Genomic DNA, 19,026 nt, shown 5'->3' on the forward strand with positions numbered 1-19,026 from the left:
CTTCCTTCCTTCCTTCCTTCCTCTCTCTCTCTCTCTCCCTTCCTTCCTTCCTTCCTTCCTTCCTTCCTTCCTTCCTTCTTTCCTTCCTTCTTTCCTTCCTTCTTTCCTTCCTTTCTTCCTTCCTCTCTCTCTCTCTCTCCTTCCTTCCTTCCTTCCTTCCTCTCTCTCTCTCTCTCTCTCTCTTTCCTTCCTTCCTTCTTCACACACACCCCAAATTACAGGCGAGTGAATCAAATGGGGCCTAAGGGCTCTAGCCAACGCTAACTTCTCCTCAGAGTAATCCCACTGAAACTACCGTATTTTTCGCTCCATAGGACGCACCGGACCATAGGAGGGGGAGAACAGGGAATTTCCCCCCCTTGTTCTCCCCCTCTAAAACAAGGTGCGTTCAAGGTGCATTCACCAGAGCTTGTGGGGCTGGCGGTGGGGCGAAGCGCTGCTTTCCCCCACCGCCAGCCTCAAAGATCCCTGAAACCTTTGGGGCGCAGCGCTCTGCTGCCCTGCAGAGGTTTGCGCGCAGCCGTCCCCAAGCTGGAGCAGCGAGACGGAGCCCTCCGCAGTGCTCCGTCTTCCTGTTCTGGCTTTGGGCTTAGCGGCGCAGCCTGCATTCAGTCTATAGGACGCACACACATTTCCCCTTAATTTTTGGAGGGGGAAATGTGCGTCCTATAGAACGAAAAATACGGTAATAGTGAGGACTAACACAGCTCCCTCCATATCAATGTCTCTGGAGCAGAATTTAGTTGGATACATTCCTAAAACAGTGAGCCAACCTGTTTTCCTGCCAGCCTAAACTTTGGAACTGCCTGCCACTGGATATCAGGCAGGCGTCCTCAGGGTCCTCTTTCCGGCACCTGCCAAAAAAACGCCACGTTTTTGTTTAGACATGCTTGCCAACTTATAAATACATTTAGAAAGTTGCTGTGGGTTTTAATCTGTCGTTCGCCTCCTGCTATTTTAACTTAGAGGAAAGGCTGGTTATAACTGAGATTGTGTCGCAAACCACTTGGTGATCTTTGGGTGAAGGACCGTGGATAAATTTAATTTCAACCAATCATTAATAATCATCATCATAATAATCCGTCAGGTAAAAGAAGCGTGTAAAAAGATCGGGACACAAAGGTATTTTTTTTTCTTTTTGTTTTTATAGAAAATAGGCTTTTTAAAAAAATGTAGAAAGAGAACAAGAAACAACATATTTTTAAAAAACAACAACAACAAGCTTATGAGGCACTCGGTGTGACCATAGTGGTGAATTTAAATTAGAGAGAGATATATACGTATATATATTTTTTAAAGGCTAAAAACTGGTAATTTGTCCGGGTGAGTTCCCGCCCCAAATTGTGCCTATTGGCTTGATCCCTGTGATGTCACGGAATGTTTGTGGGAAGAGTCAGCAACGGGATGTTAACAAACGGCGCAGCTTTGGGAGTTGGGACGGGGCCTGAATTTTCCGCTCAGCACAGAGAAAGGATCGTAGGGCAAGGATAGGGTGTCGCCGAGAGGCAAGCAGAGAGCAGAGAACCCCATACTGGTCTGAGCTAAGCTGCTAGACCTCAAGAACTGCAGTCCCGGCTTCCCCCTCGCTCTCACTATGTGGAGTAGATCTCCCTCCACACTATTGGGGGAGAATTCTGCAGAGTGGGGGGTGTCCAAAAGAAGGAGGAGGAGGAAAAAGTGGGGCAGATTTGCTTAGGTTACATCAGCCGAGATATCTATCTATCTGTCTATATATATATATAAATAAGGCTGTCGTCGTCTTTTGGTCTTAATAAATATCAGATATATACGGTCTGTACATCGTTAACAGATAATGCCCCAGCGTGTCGTCGGGAGTCGGATAGACCACAAAGGCGGGTTCAGATGTAGTTTTCCTCGGCTTCATCTGTGTCCAGCGGGTATCGGTTCGGGGCTAAGGGAGAAATCAAAACAGGAGAGGGCAAGATTCAGGATTTGCACAGAAGGGCACCGTCAGGGTGGGCGACGAATGCAGAAGTCACTCTCTGTCCACAAAGAACTTACAACCTGGACTGGTGACTGGGAGCAGCTGCCAAAACCACATAACACCGGTCCTGAAAGACCTCCATTGGCTCCCAGGACGTTTCCGGGCACAATTCAAAGCATTGGTGCTGACCTTGAAAGCCCTAAACGGCCCAGTATCCCTGAAGGAGCGTCTCCACCCCCATCGTTCAGCCCGGACACCTGGGTCCATCTCCCGTGGGCCTTCTGGAGGTTCCCTCGCTGCGAGAAGCCAAGTTATAGGGAACCAGGCAGAGGGCCTTCTTGGTGGTGGCGCCCGCCCTGTGGAACGCCCTCCCGTCAGATGTCAAAGAGAACAACAACTACCAGACTTTTAGAAGACATCTGAAGGCAGCCCCGTTTAGGGAAGCTTTTAATGTTTAATAGGTTATTGTATTTTAGTGTTTTGTTATTATTATTATTATTATTATTTTGTTATTATTATTATTATCCTGCAGGGGAAACGCCTAGGCACACTGGGGCTGGAGCCGACCTTCTGATCAGCAAGCCCTAGGCTCTGTGGTTTAACCCACAGCGCCACCCGCGCCCCTTAGGACATCCCTATTTTCATTGGGGAAATGTTGGAGGGGATGGAGTTACGCAACCCTAGAGCCAAGTAACTATACAACCTTTAGAAGACATACAGTTAATTGGGATATGCAGAAGATATTAAAAATGAATTTAAGGAACGGCGGAAAGAGGGGGAAGGAAGGCAAGCTTTGAAACGTCAGAATGATCGCGAAATCAGTGAAATGTATTAATTTGAAAAAGCATTGGTAAAAAGAAATAAATCAGAAACCGGGCAGCTTTTTGTAAATCTGGGACTGTCCTTGGAAAATAGGGACCGAATTGTTGGCCTTCCTCAGAGTTTCAGGCCCCGATCCCGGGGTGAAACCTACCTGCGCAGCTTCCGTAATGTCGGACGCCGATGGACCGCCCCAGGAAGCAGGTAGCTCTACGAAGGTGGCAGGTGGAAGGGTACGTGACGTTGTTGTTCCCGCAGATCGCGTGGTCGATGTCGGTGGGGTCCGGGCAAGGGGCGGCCCGGCACATGACGCAGTGGGCGCTGGCGGTCTGGTCCACGACACACGTGTGGGTCCCGGGACACACCACAGTGGAGCAGGATTCTGCACAAGGGGACACACGCACACAGACATCAGAGAAATAATCATAATAAGGATGATTTATTATTTATACCCCGCCCACCTGGCCGGGCCTCCCCAGCCACTCTGGGCGGCTTCCAACAAAATATTAAAATACAATAATGCATCAAACATTAAAAGCTTCCATGAACAGGGCTGCCTTCTAAAAGTCTGGTAGTTGTTGTTCTCTTTGACATCTGGTGGGAGGGCGTTCCACAGGGAGGGCGCCACCACCGAGAAGGCCCTCTGCCTGGTTCCCTGCAACCTCACTTCTCGCAGGGAGGGAACTGCCAGAAGGCCCTCAGGAGATGGACCCCAGTGTCCGGGGTGGACGATGGAGGTGGAGACGCTCCTTCAGGTATAATGGGCCGTTTAGGGCTTTCAAGGTCAGCCCCAACACTTTGAATTGTGCTCGGAAAGGTCCTGGGAGCCAATGTAGGTCTTTCAGGACTGGTATTATATGGTCTCGGCGGCCGCTCCCAGTCCCCAGTCTGGCTGCCGCATTCTGGATTAGTTGTAGTTTCCGGGTCACCTTCAAAGGTAGCCCCACAGAGAGCGCATTGCAGTAGTCCAAGGATCAAGATCAGCTGGAACTTTGGGCGAGCTGTCGCCGCTTTCTGTCATGAAATTCTACTCAATACAGCAGTACCTTGGTTCTCAAACTTAATCCGGAGGTCCGTTCCAAAACCAAAGCGTTCCAAAACCAAGGCATGCTGCTTTCCCATAGAAAGGAATGCAGAACGGATTAATCCATCCCAGGCTTTTAAACGAACGCCGCAAACCCAGAAGTGAGTGTTCCGGTTTGAGGACGTTTTTCGGAAGCCGAACATCCGACGCGGCTTCCGATAGGGCCCTGGAAGCTACCGCAGCCAACCGAAATCCATGTCTCGGTTTTCGAATGTCTTCAGAAGTCGCACGGACTCCCGGAACGGATTACGTTTGAGAACCAAGGTATTGGCGCAAGCCACGGTTTCTTCGATAACCTGCCGGACCACTTGCGGTTCGGTTTAACAAACCATAGTACCTAGAGCGCTTGTGCTTTTGTTAGTCAAACTTTGGAAGATGCCCGTGCTGGGAGTTTGGAGCGGGGAGACCAGCTTACTTTTGCACCGGCCTTGATACATGACTTCCAAGTCAGGCTGTCCTCTGCATTTTGCCGTCAGAAGCTCGCATTCGTCTCGGTAGGTGAAGCCATCGGATCCGCACACCTGAAGTTTCCGGGAGAGGTTGGAGCAATCTGGGGCGCAGCTGCAGTGCGGGCGACCGTATTTCATTTTGCAGACTTTTCCCGGACCGCAGTCCACACCTTCGCAGGTCTCTGAGGAAGGAGAAATCGAAAGGTTATTATTATTATTATTATTATTATTATTATTATTATTATTAATCCGAAGCACGGCAGAGCACTTAAATTAAAAGCCGCAGCAAGCAAAACGAAATGGAGAGAAGCAAAATCGTACCCTCCGACATTTCTCCGGTGACAATAGGGGCGTCCCGTTCAAATAATGATAATTTTACTATTTATACCCGACACATCTTACTGGGTTGCCCCAGCCAATCTGGGCAACTTCCAACACACATAAAAAACGTAACAAAACATTAAACATTTTAAAAAATACCTTCCCTATACATGATTGCCTTCAGACGGCTCGGGGGTCGGATAACTCCATCCCCTCCAACGTTTTCCCCATGAAAATAGGGACGTCCTATTCCATCCCCTCCAACGTTTCTCCCCTGAAAATAGGGACGTCCTATTCCATCCCCTCCAACGTTTCTCCCCTGAAAATAGGGACGTCCTATTCCATCCCCTCCAACGTTTCTCCCCTGAAAATAGGGACGTCCTATTCCATCCCCTCCAACGTTTCTCCCCTGAAAATAGGGACGTCCTATTCCATCCCCTCCAACGTTTCTCCCCTGAAAATAGGGACGTCCTATTCCATCCCCTCCAACGTTTCTCCCCTGAAAATAGGGACGTCCTATTCCATCCCCTCCAACGTTTCTCCCCTGAAAATAGGGACGTCCTATTCCACCCCCTCCATCGTTTCTCCCCTGAAAATAGGGACGTCCTATTCCATCCCCTCCAACGTTTCTCCCCTGAAAATAGGGACGTCCTATTCCATCCCCTCCATTGTTTCTCCCCTGAAAATAGGGACGTCCTATTCCATCCCCTCCAACGTTTCTCCCCTGAAAATAGGGACGTCCTATTCCATCCCCTCCAACGTTTCTCCCCTGAAAATAGGGACGTCCTATTCCATCCCCTCCAACGTTTCTCCCCTGAAAATAGGGACGTCCTATTCCATCCCCTCCAACGTTTCTCCCCTGAAAATAGGGACGTCCTATTCCATCCCCTCCATCGTTTCTCCCCTGAAAATAGGGACGTCCTATTCCATCCCCTCCAACGTTTCTCCCCTGAAAATAGGGACGTCCTATTCCATCCCCTCCAACATTTCTCCCGTGAAAATAGGGACGTCCTATTCCATCCCCTCCAACGTTTCTCCCATGAAAATAGGGACGTCCTAAGGAAAAGCGGGATGTTCCCTGGCAAATCAGAAACTGGGACAGCTTCTCAAAATCAAGGACTATTCCTGGAAAATAGGGACACTGGGGGGGGGGAGGGTCTGGTATTTAAGCAGAGGTCAGGCGGCCAAGAGCCCGGGATTTTTCAGTTGTGATTCCTGCATTGCACTGGGTCAAGGACCCAAGTATTCCCTAAAATTCTATGCTTCTCTTAAAAACGACGCAAGATTGCAGTCCTCATGACACCCCTGGGACAAGTCGGAGGGTCTGCAAAACCGGGGTTTGCAACGATGTGCTCGCGGCAAGCCCGAAAACTTGGTTTTTGCAGGAGAGGGGACATTCCACGGGGAGCTTTTTCTCGCACAATAGACGCCCCTGTTCCTCCGCCGGCTTCCGTGACATGAAAACAACAAGTCAGAGAGAGGGAAGGATCTGTCTGGGGAAGGCAGCCGGAATGGGGGGAGCCCCTCCGGTCTGTGGGGAAGGAGGGAGAGTCTCCGGAGACAGACGGGTGCATTATGTCGGAGGGGCACCCTGGGGCAAAACAAAAAAAATCTGGCGGAGATGGGGGGCGAGACGCACAGTCCGCCCCTTGGAGACGTGGGTGGGCTCTCTCTGGCTGTCTGGGAGAATGTCACCCCCCCCAAGGCAAGTCTGGGGGTGGGAAAAAGCAGCACCCGTTTTCCCGGCAGAGTCCTGCCCCGCAAAGAGGGCGCAAGGAGCCAAATCTAGGGTTGCCATATTTCAAACAGTGAAAATCCGGATACAAAAGTTATTGAGATTGGGTTTTTTCCCCCCTCCTGACAGCTCAGGGCAGGAGCTTCTTAATCTCTCGGTCGCGGGTTCGAGTCCCGCAGCGGGCAAAAGATTCCTGCATATTTCAAACAGTGAAAATCTGTTGAGCTTTTTTGGGCAAATTCCAGGGGGCAGGGAATAGGTTTTGAACTATTGTTAAGGAACACCTGAGATTCTTAAAGCCTAAATCTAAAGTTGCCTGATTTATTTAGTTGTGGTTTTCTAGTTTTTTACTTTAATTTAGTCTTTTATATACTGTATGGGTTTGGATTATCGATGTATTTTGCCCTAAAACACAGCAGCCCTCCTTGAATGGGGTGTGATCTCTGCGCTAGGGGACTGATGGACAACGTTGCTATACCAATATGTCTCCTTGCATTCGTGGTGGCCGCAGTCGAGGCTGATAAATTGGGGCGAACGCAGTACTGCCCAACCAGACTTGGTTCGAAACTACGCATATATATATAAAAAGACTGTGAAGATGCTTTTTAAAAAAATAATAATATAATATATATATAAATTGAATTTGCCATTAGCTCACCACCGCCACCTAGTGTCAGATTAGTATAATGTGCTTAAAACACACTTAAAAACGACCGCTGCAAGGCAGATTAAAAACATTAGCAGGATTTTAAGAGCAAATGCTATGGATAATACGGAGAGTTATAATATGTGGATTATGAAATAATCTGCAGTCAAAGAAGCGATGGTGGGAGGCTGGGAGATTTAGAAAAAATCTCAATAGACGGTTATGCAGCTGAAATGTTTTATTTGTGGCTGTAGTCTGCCCTCGGCCAAAGAGGGCCAGCTGCCTGCCTTTTCCCCCTTTGCTCTGGCGCCACCTACTGCTGGCTCCCAGCTTCCACGGCGCCTTCATAGTGGTGGCCCCTTGCAAATTTATTTTTTTAAAAAAAGAAAGGTCCTCTACCTTTGCAAGGGTGACAGGTCACGAGCCCCAGGATCCGCAGGAGGCTGATCTTGTTGTCCGGGTGCGAGGCGTTTGACCAGGCCATGTCCGTGCTGCCATTGGCGCAACACTCCTCCCAGCTCACGCCGGTCCGGACGATCATCGTGCATTTTGCCTCGCGCCCTTGCTGCAGCCAGCAGATACCGCCTGTTGGGAAAAAGGGGCCGTGAGAACGGAATATCGGCTCTTAAGAGATCGGTTAGCTCGCGGAACTCACCGCCACATGACTGGGCAGCTTATGTGGCTTAGACCAGCACCCTGGCCTCACAGCGGCCAAACGCCCATAAAATAACCTAGGAGTTCAGATAGACTGATCCTGGGTCTGGAGGTTTCATAAGAACATTGGAAGAGGGTGCTGTTACAGCCCTAACTAGTCCAGCAATCTGTACTCACCATCTCTTGAGGTTTATATCTATTACAGTGGTGCCTCGCAAGACGAAAAGAATCCGTTCTGTGATTCTCTTCGTCTAGCGGTTTTTTCGTCTTGCGAAGCAAGCCCATTGACGGATTAGCGGATTAGCGCTATTAGCGGCTTTTAGCGGCTTATCTGCTGATCGGATCAGCTGATAAGCGGATTAGCGGCTTAGAAAAAGGGGGGAAGGGGGAAAAAACCCGCAGGAACTCGCAAGACATTTTCGTCTTGCAAAGCAAGCCCATAGGGAAATCGTCTTGCGAAGCACCTCCAAAACGGAAAACTCTTTCGTCTAGCGAGTTTTCCGTCTTGCGAGGCATTCGTCTTGCGGGGCACCACTGTATTACCAGTGCTTTTTGGGGGGGGACCCGGGGGTACGCATACCCCTAAACATTTTGTGAATCTTTGTACTTTTGTCCATTTACTGTATTTATCCCCCCCCGGTTTGAACTATAAAATGGTGGTTTTCTTGAGTCCAAATGAGAGTACCTCTAAACATTTTTTAAGAAAAAAAGCACTGATGATGATGATGATGATTTACCGTATTTTTCACTCTATAAGACGCACCAGACCACAAGACGCACCTAGTTTTTGGAGGAGGAAAACAAGAAGAAAAATATTCTGAATCCCAGAAGCCAGAACAGCAAGAGGGATCACTGCGCAGTGAAAGCAGCGATCCCTCTTGTTGTTCTGGCTTTTGGGATAGCTGCGCAGCCTGCATTCGCTCCATAAGACGCACACACATTTCCCCTTACTTTGTAGGAGGGAAAAAGTGAGTCCTATAGAGCAAAAAATACGGTATATACCACCCTATAACCAGGGGTATCAGGGCAGTTCACAGAATAAAATCAAGATATGAAACCACAAAATACCTCATAAAAATAAAAACCACAACCCGGTAGCCTGCCCTGGCCCCAGAAAAAAAGATATTTTTAAAGGGCATAGGAGATCTAGAGTGGAGATAGACTGCGCTAGGCTACAGAAGTTCTACTTTCACGGCCTTGACTATTGGCAGACTTTGCGTAAGGGCGTTTTGTGGTTTTCCAAGCAATCAGCAGGATTCGCCTATTATTCCCAGTAGCTAGTTTTACGTGGAGCTTCCATTCTCAGGAGCAGTCTATCCTATTTTGCATGGCGGTCCTTTTTAAAACCAGCTTTTTATTTCACGGCAATGAGGGCCAGAAACTTGGTTAGGCGTTTAGGGTTGGAAGAGCTAGCCGGGAAGCGAAATCTTAAGCGCATTTCTGCACAGAACAAATGATAAAAAGAAGAAGAATCAACTGGCTATTCGTAGATATACTTCGACGTTAACAAAAAAAATCAGCTGATATGATATAAAACATGGGTCGGCAAACTTAAGGCCCGGGGGCCGGATCCAGCCCAATCGCCTTCTCAATCCGGCCCGCGGACTGTCCAGGAATCAGCGTGTTTTTACATGAGTAGAATGTGTCCTTTTATTTAAAATGCATCCCTAGGTTACTTGTGGGGCATAGGAATTCGTTCATTTCCCCCCCAAAAATATAGTCTGGCCCCCACAAGGTCTGCGGGACAGCGGACCGGCCCCCTGCTGAAAACATTTGCTGACCCCTGATATAAAACAATAAATTTTGGTTAAGCGACAACAGGTTGCAATTCTAGTCTGGGAGTTGTCGAATTTTGCGCAGAGCACTAGACTCTGAATTTTACGGTCTCGGGTTCGAGTTCCGACTCAGGCGGACATTGCAGGGGGTTGGATGACCCTGCCGGGACCTCGCTCGCCACAGGCCTTCCAAACAAGCTGGCGAGAGCTGACCCCCCTCATTCTTGCCCCCCACCCACAACAAGCCTGATCTCTTCCTCACCCCCCAAAAAAACCCCTGGACAGACAAACTGTGCTTTGTTTGGCTCTTGGAGTGAAAGATCAGGCCTGAGCGTGTGAGGTCTGTCTGGGACTTCTGATTTGCCCGCCACCCCCCCCCCAGTGCTGATGGCATCCTCAAACCTAACCGCCCCCCCCAAAAAAAAGTACTATCCAAGACAGCCGGCGGCAAAGCAACCAGCCAGCTGGCAGCCGATTCAAAAGGCTGTTTGTTCCTTAATCTGGTGAACGAATCGTTCATTTTTTTGGAGAGCAAAGCCCCCCGGGCCATTCCTGTCTGGGGTGCCCCAGACGCTCCCACGTTTCAGGAGCGGGGGGGGGGAAAGCTTTCCCATCCCACCCCCAAGGCTCCTCAGTTCAGGAGAGGTGCCCTTTCTCAGTGTTATAAGAAAAAAACAGCTCCTTTTTCCCTTATGGGGTATCCAAGAGCCTGTACAGAGTCCTTATGTAGGTTCTGTTGCAGGAATTTATGTATAGGTTTTTTTTGGGGGGGGGATTGCCCCTCCAGCAGATATCACGCACATGCAGCCCACTACCAAAACCAGCACGATCGATTTTGTGACTTTTGTGCTTTGTCCCCACAAAACACTTCATCGCAGTTCCTTCCTATCTATTCCAAGGGCCTTTGCTGCACGATACCAAATGTAAGAATTCACTGATCAATGTATCTCTGTACTGGCTCACTGGGGAAACTTCAGAAATTGATATAGACAGGTGAGCTCAGCTCCTCAGCAGCCCCTCTGCCTGAGCGGTAATCCCTGGCATCCTGATACCTGAGTGCCAGACAGGTAGCCAGTCCAGAAATAACAAACCCAGATGAAGACAAAAAGGTGGGATGAACTTGGCTGGGAAACAGGGAAATGTAAAGATCTCTTTTGTTACACTTGATGGGTGTTTGGTGGAGGGCAAGGGGAACCATGGGGCAGGGTCCCCGATGCTCAGATTACGGCCACCAGACCTCCCCTTTCATGATGTAACCGTGATGTAGTTTGGGGGGGTGTAACATGGGGATTAGCAGCTAATAAAAGTTTGGGTTCTCTTTTGTTCGGGGCTTCCATCTTGTTCCACCTGGTGGCAGGTGGGAGTCCTGTCGTGACCGTCTTCAATAAAGACCAAGCCCACTGGCTGCTGTTTCGCTCTGGTATTCCTGGCTGGTGTCCTTGTTTTTTGTCTAAGGGAGCCCTCAGATTTCTCTGTTAACAGTTCTCTGTCGGTAGGAGAAGGACACGGGTGGTGCTGTGGGTTAAACCACAGAGCCTAGGGTTTGCCGTTCAGAAGGTTGGCAGTTCGAATCCCCACGACAGGGTGAGCTCCCGTTGCTCGGTCCCTGCTCCTGCCAACCTAGCAGTTTGAAAGCACGTCAAAGTGCAAGTAGATAAATAGGTACCGCTCTGGCAGGAAGGTAAACAGTGTTTCCGTGCGCTGCTCTGGTTCGCCAGAAGCGGCTTAGTCCTGCTGGCCACATGACCCGGAAGCTGTACGCCGGCTCCCTTGGCCAATAAAGCGAGATGAGCGCCGCAACCCCAGAGTCGGTCACGACTGGACCTAATGGTCAGGGGTCCCTTTACCTTTACCTATCGGTAGGAGAACATAACAGAGGCCAATGTTATAAGAAAAAACTGCTTCTTTTTCCCTTATGGGGTATCCAAGAGCCCATATAGAGTCCTTAAGTAGGTTCCCTATCGGTAGGAGAAAATAACAGAGGCCAAGCAGAAAATATTGAGAAGCAAAGCGGCTAGTAAGCCTGATCTTTTTTCATCTGTTGCAGGGAGGGAGGAAGGGAACCCCCAACATTGGTGTGCAAGCTCTTATATAGACTTCTGAAATTGTCTCCCCTGTAGCTCAAGACCACCCCCCAAAAACATCCCACACACATCACAGAAAGAGGTGGTCCCCAGCAGAAATGGGAGTGTGTTGCTTCTCTCCTGTCTGCCAGGAGACCTGATCATACCTTATCAATTGCCTTTTCTGGGTAGCCTGGCCATTCCTTGGAGATAACACTTAGTTCCTGAATTTCTTAGGCATATTGATAACTTTGCTCAGCTGAACAGATACTTGCCAGGCTGTATTTGCAAAGGGAGGTGTGAGCCCCTATAGTCCAAAGAAAACTGGAAGGCTTTCCCCATTTCCTTCCTCCTTGCAGAGAAATCTTTGAGGTCAATTTGGGCTTCAGGATTGCTCTCCTGGACTATCGCAGACACATGGTTTGTATACTTACGTATGTGTTTGCCTTGTACGTTTATGAACATTTAATTATATATATATATATAAGACCTTAGAATTCCTAGAACAATCAGCAGCAAAGACACCTTCCAGAGCCTTTTTAATTGGAGAGCTGTTTAATTTTGAAGCCGCCGGTCTTCATGGTTTTGCAGATGGCAGAACACCCCTGGCTGGGACTGCCAACCTGCCAGGGTCTCGGCAGATTCACAGAATCAAAGATTTGGGGTGTTTACACCCAAAGGTCATCCAGCCTAACCCTCTGCAACGACACGCCCTCCTCCAAGTGTCCCGGTTTTCCCGGGACAGTCCCGGAATTACAGACAGGGTTGGGCTAGCTAGATGGCCCCTGGGGGCGCATTCCAACTCTACAATTCTGTTGTTTTATGGTGCCTTTAAATCTCAAGCAACTGCAGGGCTGTGCCGTGGAGAAAGGCAGCACGCTTGTTTCCTTCTCTGGAGGGCAGGACTCGAACTCGTGGCTCCAAGTTACGAGGAGGGAGCTTCTGACTCAACGTCAACATTGCTTTCTGATAGCAAGAGCAGTTTGATGGTGAAATGGGCTCCCTCGGGAGGTGGTGGTGGAAGGTTTTTTTGCAGAAATTATTATTATTATTATTATTATTATTATTATTATTATTATTATTACCCTGCCCACCTGACTGGGTTGCCGTCCGCCACGGAGAGGGGTTTCTTAGGTGTTTAAGGGCACAGGGCCTCTGGGCATGTTAAGATAGCTGGTGGCTTTGCAGAGCACCCAGTATTTGGGCGGCTGTAGAACTGCAATCGCCTCCCTGCGCCTAACCCCCCCAAAAAAACCCCTTCCCCCTCCAACATGGGTAGCTCAGTGGGCAGAGCCTGACACTCTTAATCTCAAGGTTGCGGGTTCGAGTCCCACACAGGGCTGAAAAAAATTCCTGCCTTTCAAGGGTCCAACCCTTTCGATTCTGCGATAGGATTTGGCCTGCATCATCCGCACTGGGGACTTCTGTTTCCCCAGTTCTAAATGCCTTTAATTCATGAAAGGGGCAGGAGCGTAATGTGCCAGAAATTCAACCGAATTACAGAGGGCCTTCTCAGTGGTGGCCCCTGCCCTGTGGAACGCCCTCCCACCAGATGTCAAAGAGAACAACAACTACCAAACTTTTAGAAGACATATGAAAGCAGCCCTGTTTAGGGAAGCTTTTAATGTTTAATAGGTTATTGTATTTTAGTGTTTTGTTGGAAGCCGCCCAGAGTTGCTGGGGAAACCCAGCCAGATGGGCGGGGTATAAATAAATTATTATTATTATTATTATTATTATTATTATTATTATTATTATCCTGCAGGAGAAACGCCTAAGGGAAGGCGGGTGGAAGCAAAGAGAATAAGGTTTTGAAAGTCATTTAATATAAAAGAGTGTTCTTTTTTATGCTAAATTTTCCTTTGTATTTTTCTTTTTTTTCTGTCTTTTTGTTTGAATTTTTGATGTCTTTTGATGTCTGTTGTTTATTTTTTATGACTTTTGTTGTTGTTTGTTGATGTTAATTCTTTGGAAAATTTTAATAAAATATTATTCTAAAAAATAAATAAATTATTATTATTATTATTATTATTATTATTATTATTATTATTATTATTATTATTATTGGAAGCCTCTTTTGGCCACAGGAAACTCTCAACCCCAAAGAGAGCCTGAAACTCTAGACGTTTTGCTGGGGGTGGAGGGAATAAAATAAAATTAAGCATTTTGCCTGAAGGTCTGTCTGCCTGCCTGTCTGACTTGGCCCCCACTTCCCATCAAAGAGGGACGTCTTGTGCAATTTCACCAGAAGAAGAGTCTCGACCGCAAGTAAGCCCTGTTGAAAGATTAAGTTTCCCACTTCAAAGGAAGCGTCTCCACCTGGTTCAGGAACTCGGATTCCAGTCTCCCCCCTCCCCAAACACCGAAGGGAGGCATGTTTTCGCTTACAACATCCCATAATTTGCAAATGGGGAAATCAGTGCACAGATTTGACTGCTCAGAACCCTCCGATCCATCGCCGGCAACCCTAAATCCCAAGTCCACATCCTCCCAGGACTTTGGGCTTCTTCATTTCATTAATTTATTTGATCAGGGCAACAGCAGAAATAGAGGAGGCTCCTAATCTCAGGATTGTGGCTTCAAGCCCCACATTGGACAAAAGATTCCTACTTTGCAGAGAGTCGGCTGGATGAGAGTCGGCTGGACGACGCTCCTTCAGGTATACTGGGCTGAGGCGGTTTAGGGCTTTCAAGGTCAGCACCAACACTTTGAATTGTGCTCAAAAACGTACCAGGAGCCAATGCAGATCTCTCAGAACCGGTGTTATGTGGTCCCGGCGGCCTCTCCCAGTTCCCAGTCTGGCTGCCACATTCTGGATTAATTGCAGTTTCCGGGTCACCTTCAAAGGTAGCCCCACGTAGAGCGCATGGCAGTAGTCCAAGCGGGAGATAACTAGAGCATGCACCACTCTGGCGAGACAGTCTGTGGGCAGGGAGGGTCTCATCCTGCGTACCAGATGGAGCTGCTCTGGACACAGATTTGACCTGCGCCTCCATGGACAGCTGTGAGTCCAGAATGACCCCCAGGCTGCGCACCTGGTCCTTCGGGGGCACAGTCACCCCATTCAGGACCAGGGAGTCCCCCACACCCGCCCGCCCCCTGTCCCCCCAAAACAGTACTCCTGTCTTGTCAGGATTCAACCTCAACCTGTTAGCCGCCATCCATCCTCCAACCAGATCTGTCTGGCATGTAAAAAAATAAGACACTAATAATAAAAAATTGACGCTTTAATGCTCATGCGCAGAAACCCTTGCGCATGGTCACTAAGGCACTATGACATGCCATCAAACTAGCTGAGGGGTATGCATCTGCAGCACAAATGTGTACAAACCAAGACGGTCTCTTCTGATTCTATTGCTCCTTTCCAAACTTCCCAGCTGTATCGCATTAGAGAAAACCATCGGCACTCCTGCCACTTGAGATCAGGCAAGCGCCTTCGCCATACTCTTTCTGCCACCCGCTGAAGACATTTTCTGTTTCGATGAGCTGCCCCAGATGTTTAGAAAGTCCCTGCAAGTTTCATTCGGTTTTTCGTCTATTTCAGCTTTTCGAAAGTCTTAAATCACTGTCATTTATTTTTCTTATTGATAATTTATTGATTTATTTATTTTTTACAATCAAGAACTCCGGGGGGGGGAGCATCATTAAAAACCACCCTTTAATTCCTAACCCCCACTTGCTTTTAAAACAATTTTAAATGGATGGAGGGCATATTTTATCCTCTCCTTTTCAAACCCTGTTGAGAGTAACCACACCAGAACTAAAATAAGTTTAACTCCCCCCACCCCCCCAACTAAAAACATATCCCTTGACTTATCACCTTAAAAATCATCACAGTCGCCTTCTGCAATCCCCTAAAAGCTTGGGCTGGTTATTGATTATTTTTTTGTGTTTTTGATACTGTAATTTTAGGGAAGCTTTTAATGTTTGATGCATTACTGTATTTTAATATTTTGTTGGAAGCCTCCCAGATGGACGGGGTATTAATAATAATAATAATAATGATGATGATGATGATGATGATGTAATAGCGCAGACTACTACTACTACTACTAATAATAATAATAATTTGGCCCACCCACATCAATTCTAGGGAGTCAGAACTGGGTTGGGACTGACTCCCGAAAGTTTTTAAACTAGTTCAGCGATCCTGCATCAGTCCCGCACTCTGCACATGCTCAGACGCCCTCCTTCCCATCCCACCCGACGTTCTAACCCCCAGGTTCTTGGGGAACACCCGCGTTCCCTTGTCTCCGGGGAGGCCTGGGAAACCATTCCACCTGGGGCAGTGGCGTAGCGTGGGTTGTCAGCACCCGGGGCAAGGCAAGTAATTTGCGCCCCCTAACCCGTGGATTTGCACCCCCTAACCCTGCTTAAAGCCCGGCACTCCATTCCCCCCAAAATGCGCTTACCTGAGAGGGAGTCCCCGCCTGCAGCGCAGAGCGCGCTCAGCAACAGAAGGCAGAACTTCATGGCGAGGCGCAAGGGAGAGAAATCCACAGGGGAAAAGAAAATTTGGAAGCGTCCAGGAAAGTTCAGATTCTTGTCTCTCCGAAGCAGGAGCGAAGTCTCAGCAGAGGGCAGGCACCTAGCTTGGGAATAATCCGGGGTCCTCTTTGGCACTGCCTTCCCGGGAGAGGGTTTCTCCCCGTTTTAAGAGCACCCCCGTCTCTCCTCTCCCCGCGTCTCTCTCTCTCTGTGTGTGTGAAGTGTGTGAGGGTGTCTGTAACAGTCTGAATCATAGCTCCACGGGAGGCGGTGTCGAGGGCAGCCAGTAACGTGTCTGGGGAGTGTATTGCGCCCCAGGCCAGCCTGAATGCGGCCAAATCCGGATCGTTAAGAGAAGCATCAATAACGCGCCCTCCCGGGTCGTGGCGCACGCCTGTGCGCTCCAGTTGCGCGCGATGGGAGAGAGAGGCGGCGCAGCTGTGCGACGCGCGGCGCTCCTCTTCCCTCTCCCTCCTAAACATCTGGATTGGGAAGATTAGCATCCTCCTCATTCCCAAAATTTTCCTTCCTGGAAATGCTTCTCCAAACTCGTCGTCCTCCGCGCGCCGCAGAGAATCCTCTCTCTCTCTCTTTTTCTGTTTTCCTCTCCCTTTCCAATGTCTGGGGTTTTGGGAACGCACCAAAAAACCGCCGCCTCGCAACTGTTTTTGAAACCTCTCCAGCGTGGCGACTCGCGGTGGTTTTGCAATCCGGAAGCCTGGACGGAGTGGGAGGCATAGTTCCAAAGCGCCTTCCACCAACCCAATAAATTTGCAATAAATATTTTATAAAAATAATAATAAATGGAACGGTGTAAGTGCAGGCTCCGTTTAGGGCAGCCGTGTCCAAAGTCCGTTTCGCAGGCCTGCTGGTCCATTTATTTTGGCCCCTGTGGTCGTATATGTCTTCGGGTAAAATCCTTAAAAAAAGCTCAGCAACTTTGGGGTAAAATCCTAAAAAAAATAATCAACAAGTTTGGTCGGCCCTCATGCACGTTCCTGGTTTGGGCACCCCTGATTTAGGGAATCTGTGACATTGGATAATTTGCAAACCGACCCCTTCCCCAGATGTACTTTGCCCCTTAGGAATAGGGTGGCTTTGGTCCCTGATTTGGCCTTGACACAAATATCCAGTCTCCCCCCAGTCTATTTGCATGCTTAAAGGTAAAGGGTTAAGGGACCCCTGACCATCAGGTCCAGTCATGGACGACTCTGGGGTTGCGGCGCTCATCTCGCTTTACTGGCCGAGGGTGCCGGCGTACAGCTTCCGGGTCATGTGGCCAGCAGGACTAAGCCGCTTCTGGCGAACCAGAGCAGCGCACGGAAACGCCGTTTACCTTCCCGCTGGAGCGGTACCTATTTATCTACTTGCGCTTTGACGTGCTTCCGAACTGCTAGGTTGGCAGGAGCAGGGACCGAGCAACGGGAGCTCACCCCGTCATTGCGGGGATTCGAACCGCCGACCTTCTGATCGGCAAGTCCTAGGCTCTGTCGTTTAACTCACAGCGCCACCCGCGTCCCTTCATTTGCATGCTTAGAAGCCAACTAAAGGGGGGGGGGAGTGGGGACCAAAATCGGATGGGTCAGAGTTCACTGCAATGGGGCTGTGGCACCAGCATATTCAGCTACTCAGATCCAGATCATAGAAGCATAGAATTGTAGAATTGGAAGGGACCCTCATGGGAGTCCGTTCCACTGCCGAACAGCTCTTCCTGTCATCAAGTTCTTCCTGCTGTTTAGTCGGCAGCGCCTTTCCTGCAACTTGAAGTCATGGGTTCGAGTCCTACCATCCAGGCCATGTTTCCACAGAGACCCGCCTGCCCGTCCTGTGCCATGTTTAGCAGGTATCTTCCTGTGCCCTGCTTCCCGTTCTGCCACCAAGAGAGAGATGTGGCGGCCTCTGGTTGGCGTGAGAACAGGGACTTTTCAGCGATGGCCCCGTCCCAATTTGGAAACTCCCCAAAGGAGGATTCGATTGGTCCCTGCTCTGTGCCAGCATTAAAGTGAAGACATTTCTGCCTTGCAAACCTATTCATGCATTTCAAACCCTGCTCATTTGTGAACTTGCATTTCCATCAGGTCGACTGATTGCATTTATATTCCACCTTTTTCCCCTTCTCAAGGAGCTCCAGATGTCTTGCATAGTTCCCTCCCTCCGCATTTAATCCCACAACCCTGTGAGGCGGGTCAGACCGAGAGGCAGGGACTGGGCCCCCAAAGCTGCACCCAGTGATCTTCACGGCCACTGAGTGGGGATTCGAACTCTGGTCTCTCACAGGTCCACCGCCATACATCACACAAGCGCTCTTTTACTGACTTCCCCTTGTGCTTTTTAGCGGTTGTGCAAATTTCAGGCTGCTTTAGAGCAGTTGACCAAACTTGCAGACTTCGCGTGGATCATATGGTTGTAGAAGTTGTTGTTGTTGTTGTTTTGGAAACCCGTTGTGCAGTTGCTTTTTGTTCCACTGCAGAACTGGATCAGACAAAAGGGAGCCCAGCCCCCTGGCCAAATACCCCTAAGAACCTTGGAGTGCGGATAGACTGCAACTGTACCTGGAGGTTCCGTAAGAGCAAGGGGGAAAAACCCCAGCTTGCTGGATCAGGCCCAAGCATTCCCACTCGTCTAGCAGCCTCATCTCAGGGTGCACCTTATGAGAAACCCGAAGGCAGGATCCGAGTGCAAGAATCCGCAAAACCGAGGCCAACGGGTGCATTCTTCCTAACCCTCTTTGCATTAGGTCATTTCCATATCCCGGTTTCCCAAGAAAGCTTCGGTGCCAGATGTTTCGAAAGCAGCCAAGCCTTTGGGAGACGGAGGGAGGGGATTTGCAGATGCAATAAAAGATAGCTTGCCTTTGCCGCATGAGTGTGTGTCTCATCAAATCCTCGAGTTCAGACCAAACTCTAGGAGGGCGGTTTTGTTATGTCTGCCTGCAGGCGGGAGTTTCCAGTGAAATGCAGGAAAGAAAATGCAAAATTCCACACCCTACCAGACACACACACAGCAGCAGCAGCAGAGAGAAAAAAACCGCAGCCGATTAAATTTCT

The 19,026-nt window shown here is 49.0% G+C and overlaps 1 protein-coding gene across 1 annotated transcript; it reads right to left on the reverse strand.

Moving 5' to 3' along the window:
* Positions 1-1,120: 1,120 nt before the first annotated feature.
* Positions 1,121-16,439, reverse strand: FSTL3 (follistatin like 3). The gene is made up of 5 exons (XM_082206716.1): positions 15,904-16,439; positions 7,399-7,584; positions 4,264-4,479; positions 2,919-3,146; positions 1,121-1,912 (listed from the first exon to the last, which is right to left on the reverse strand). The coding sequence occupies exons 1-5, from the start codon at positions 15,962-15,964 to the stop codon at positions 1,860-1,862; spliced, it is 744 nt and encodes a 247-aa protein (XP_082062842.1). The 5' UTR covers positions 15,965-16,439; the 3' UTR covers positions 1,121-1,859.
* Between the last annotated feature and the right edge of the window lie 2,587 nt (positions 16,440-19,026).

This window comes from Podarcis vaucheri (assembly GCF_965113315.1).
Source record: "Podarcis vaucheri genome assembly, chromosome: 18".
NCBI classification, from domain to species: Eukaryota; Metazoa; Chordata; class Lepidosauria; order Squamata; family Lacertidae; genus Podarcis; species Podarcis vaucheri.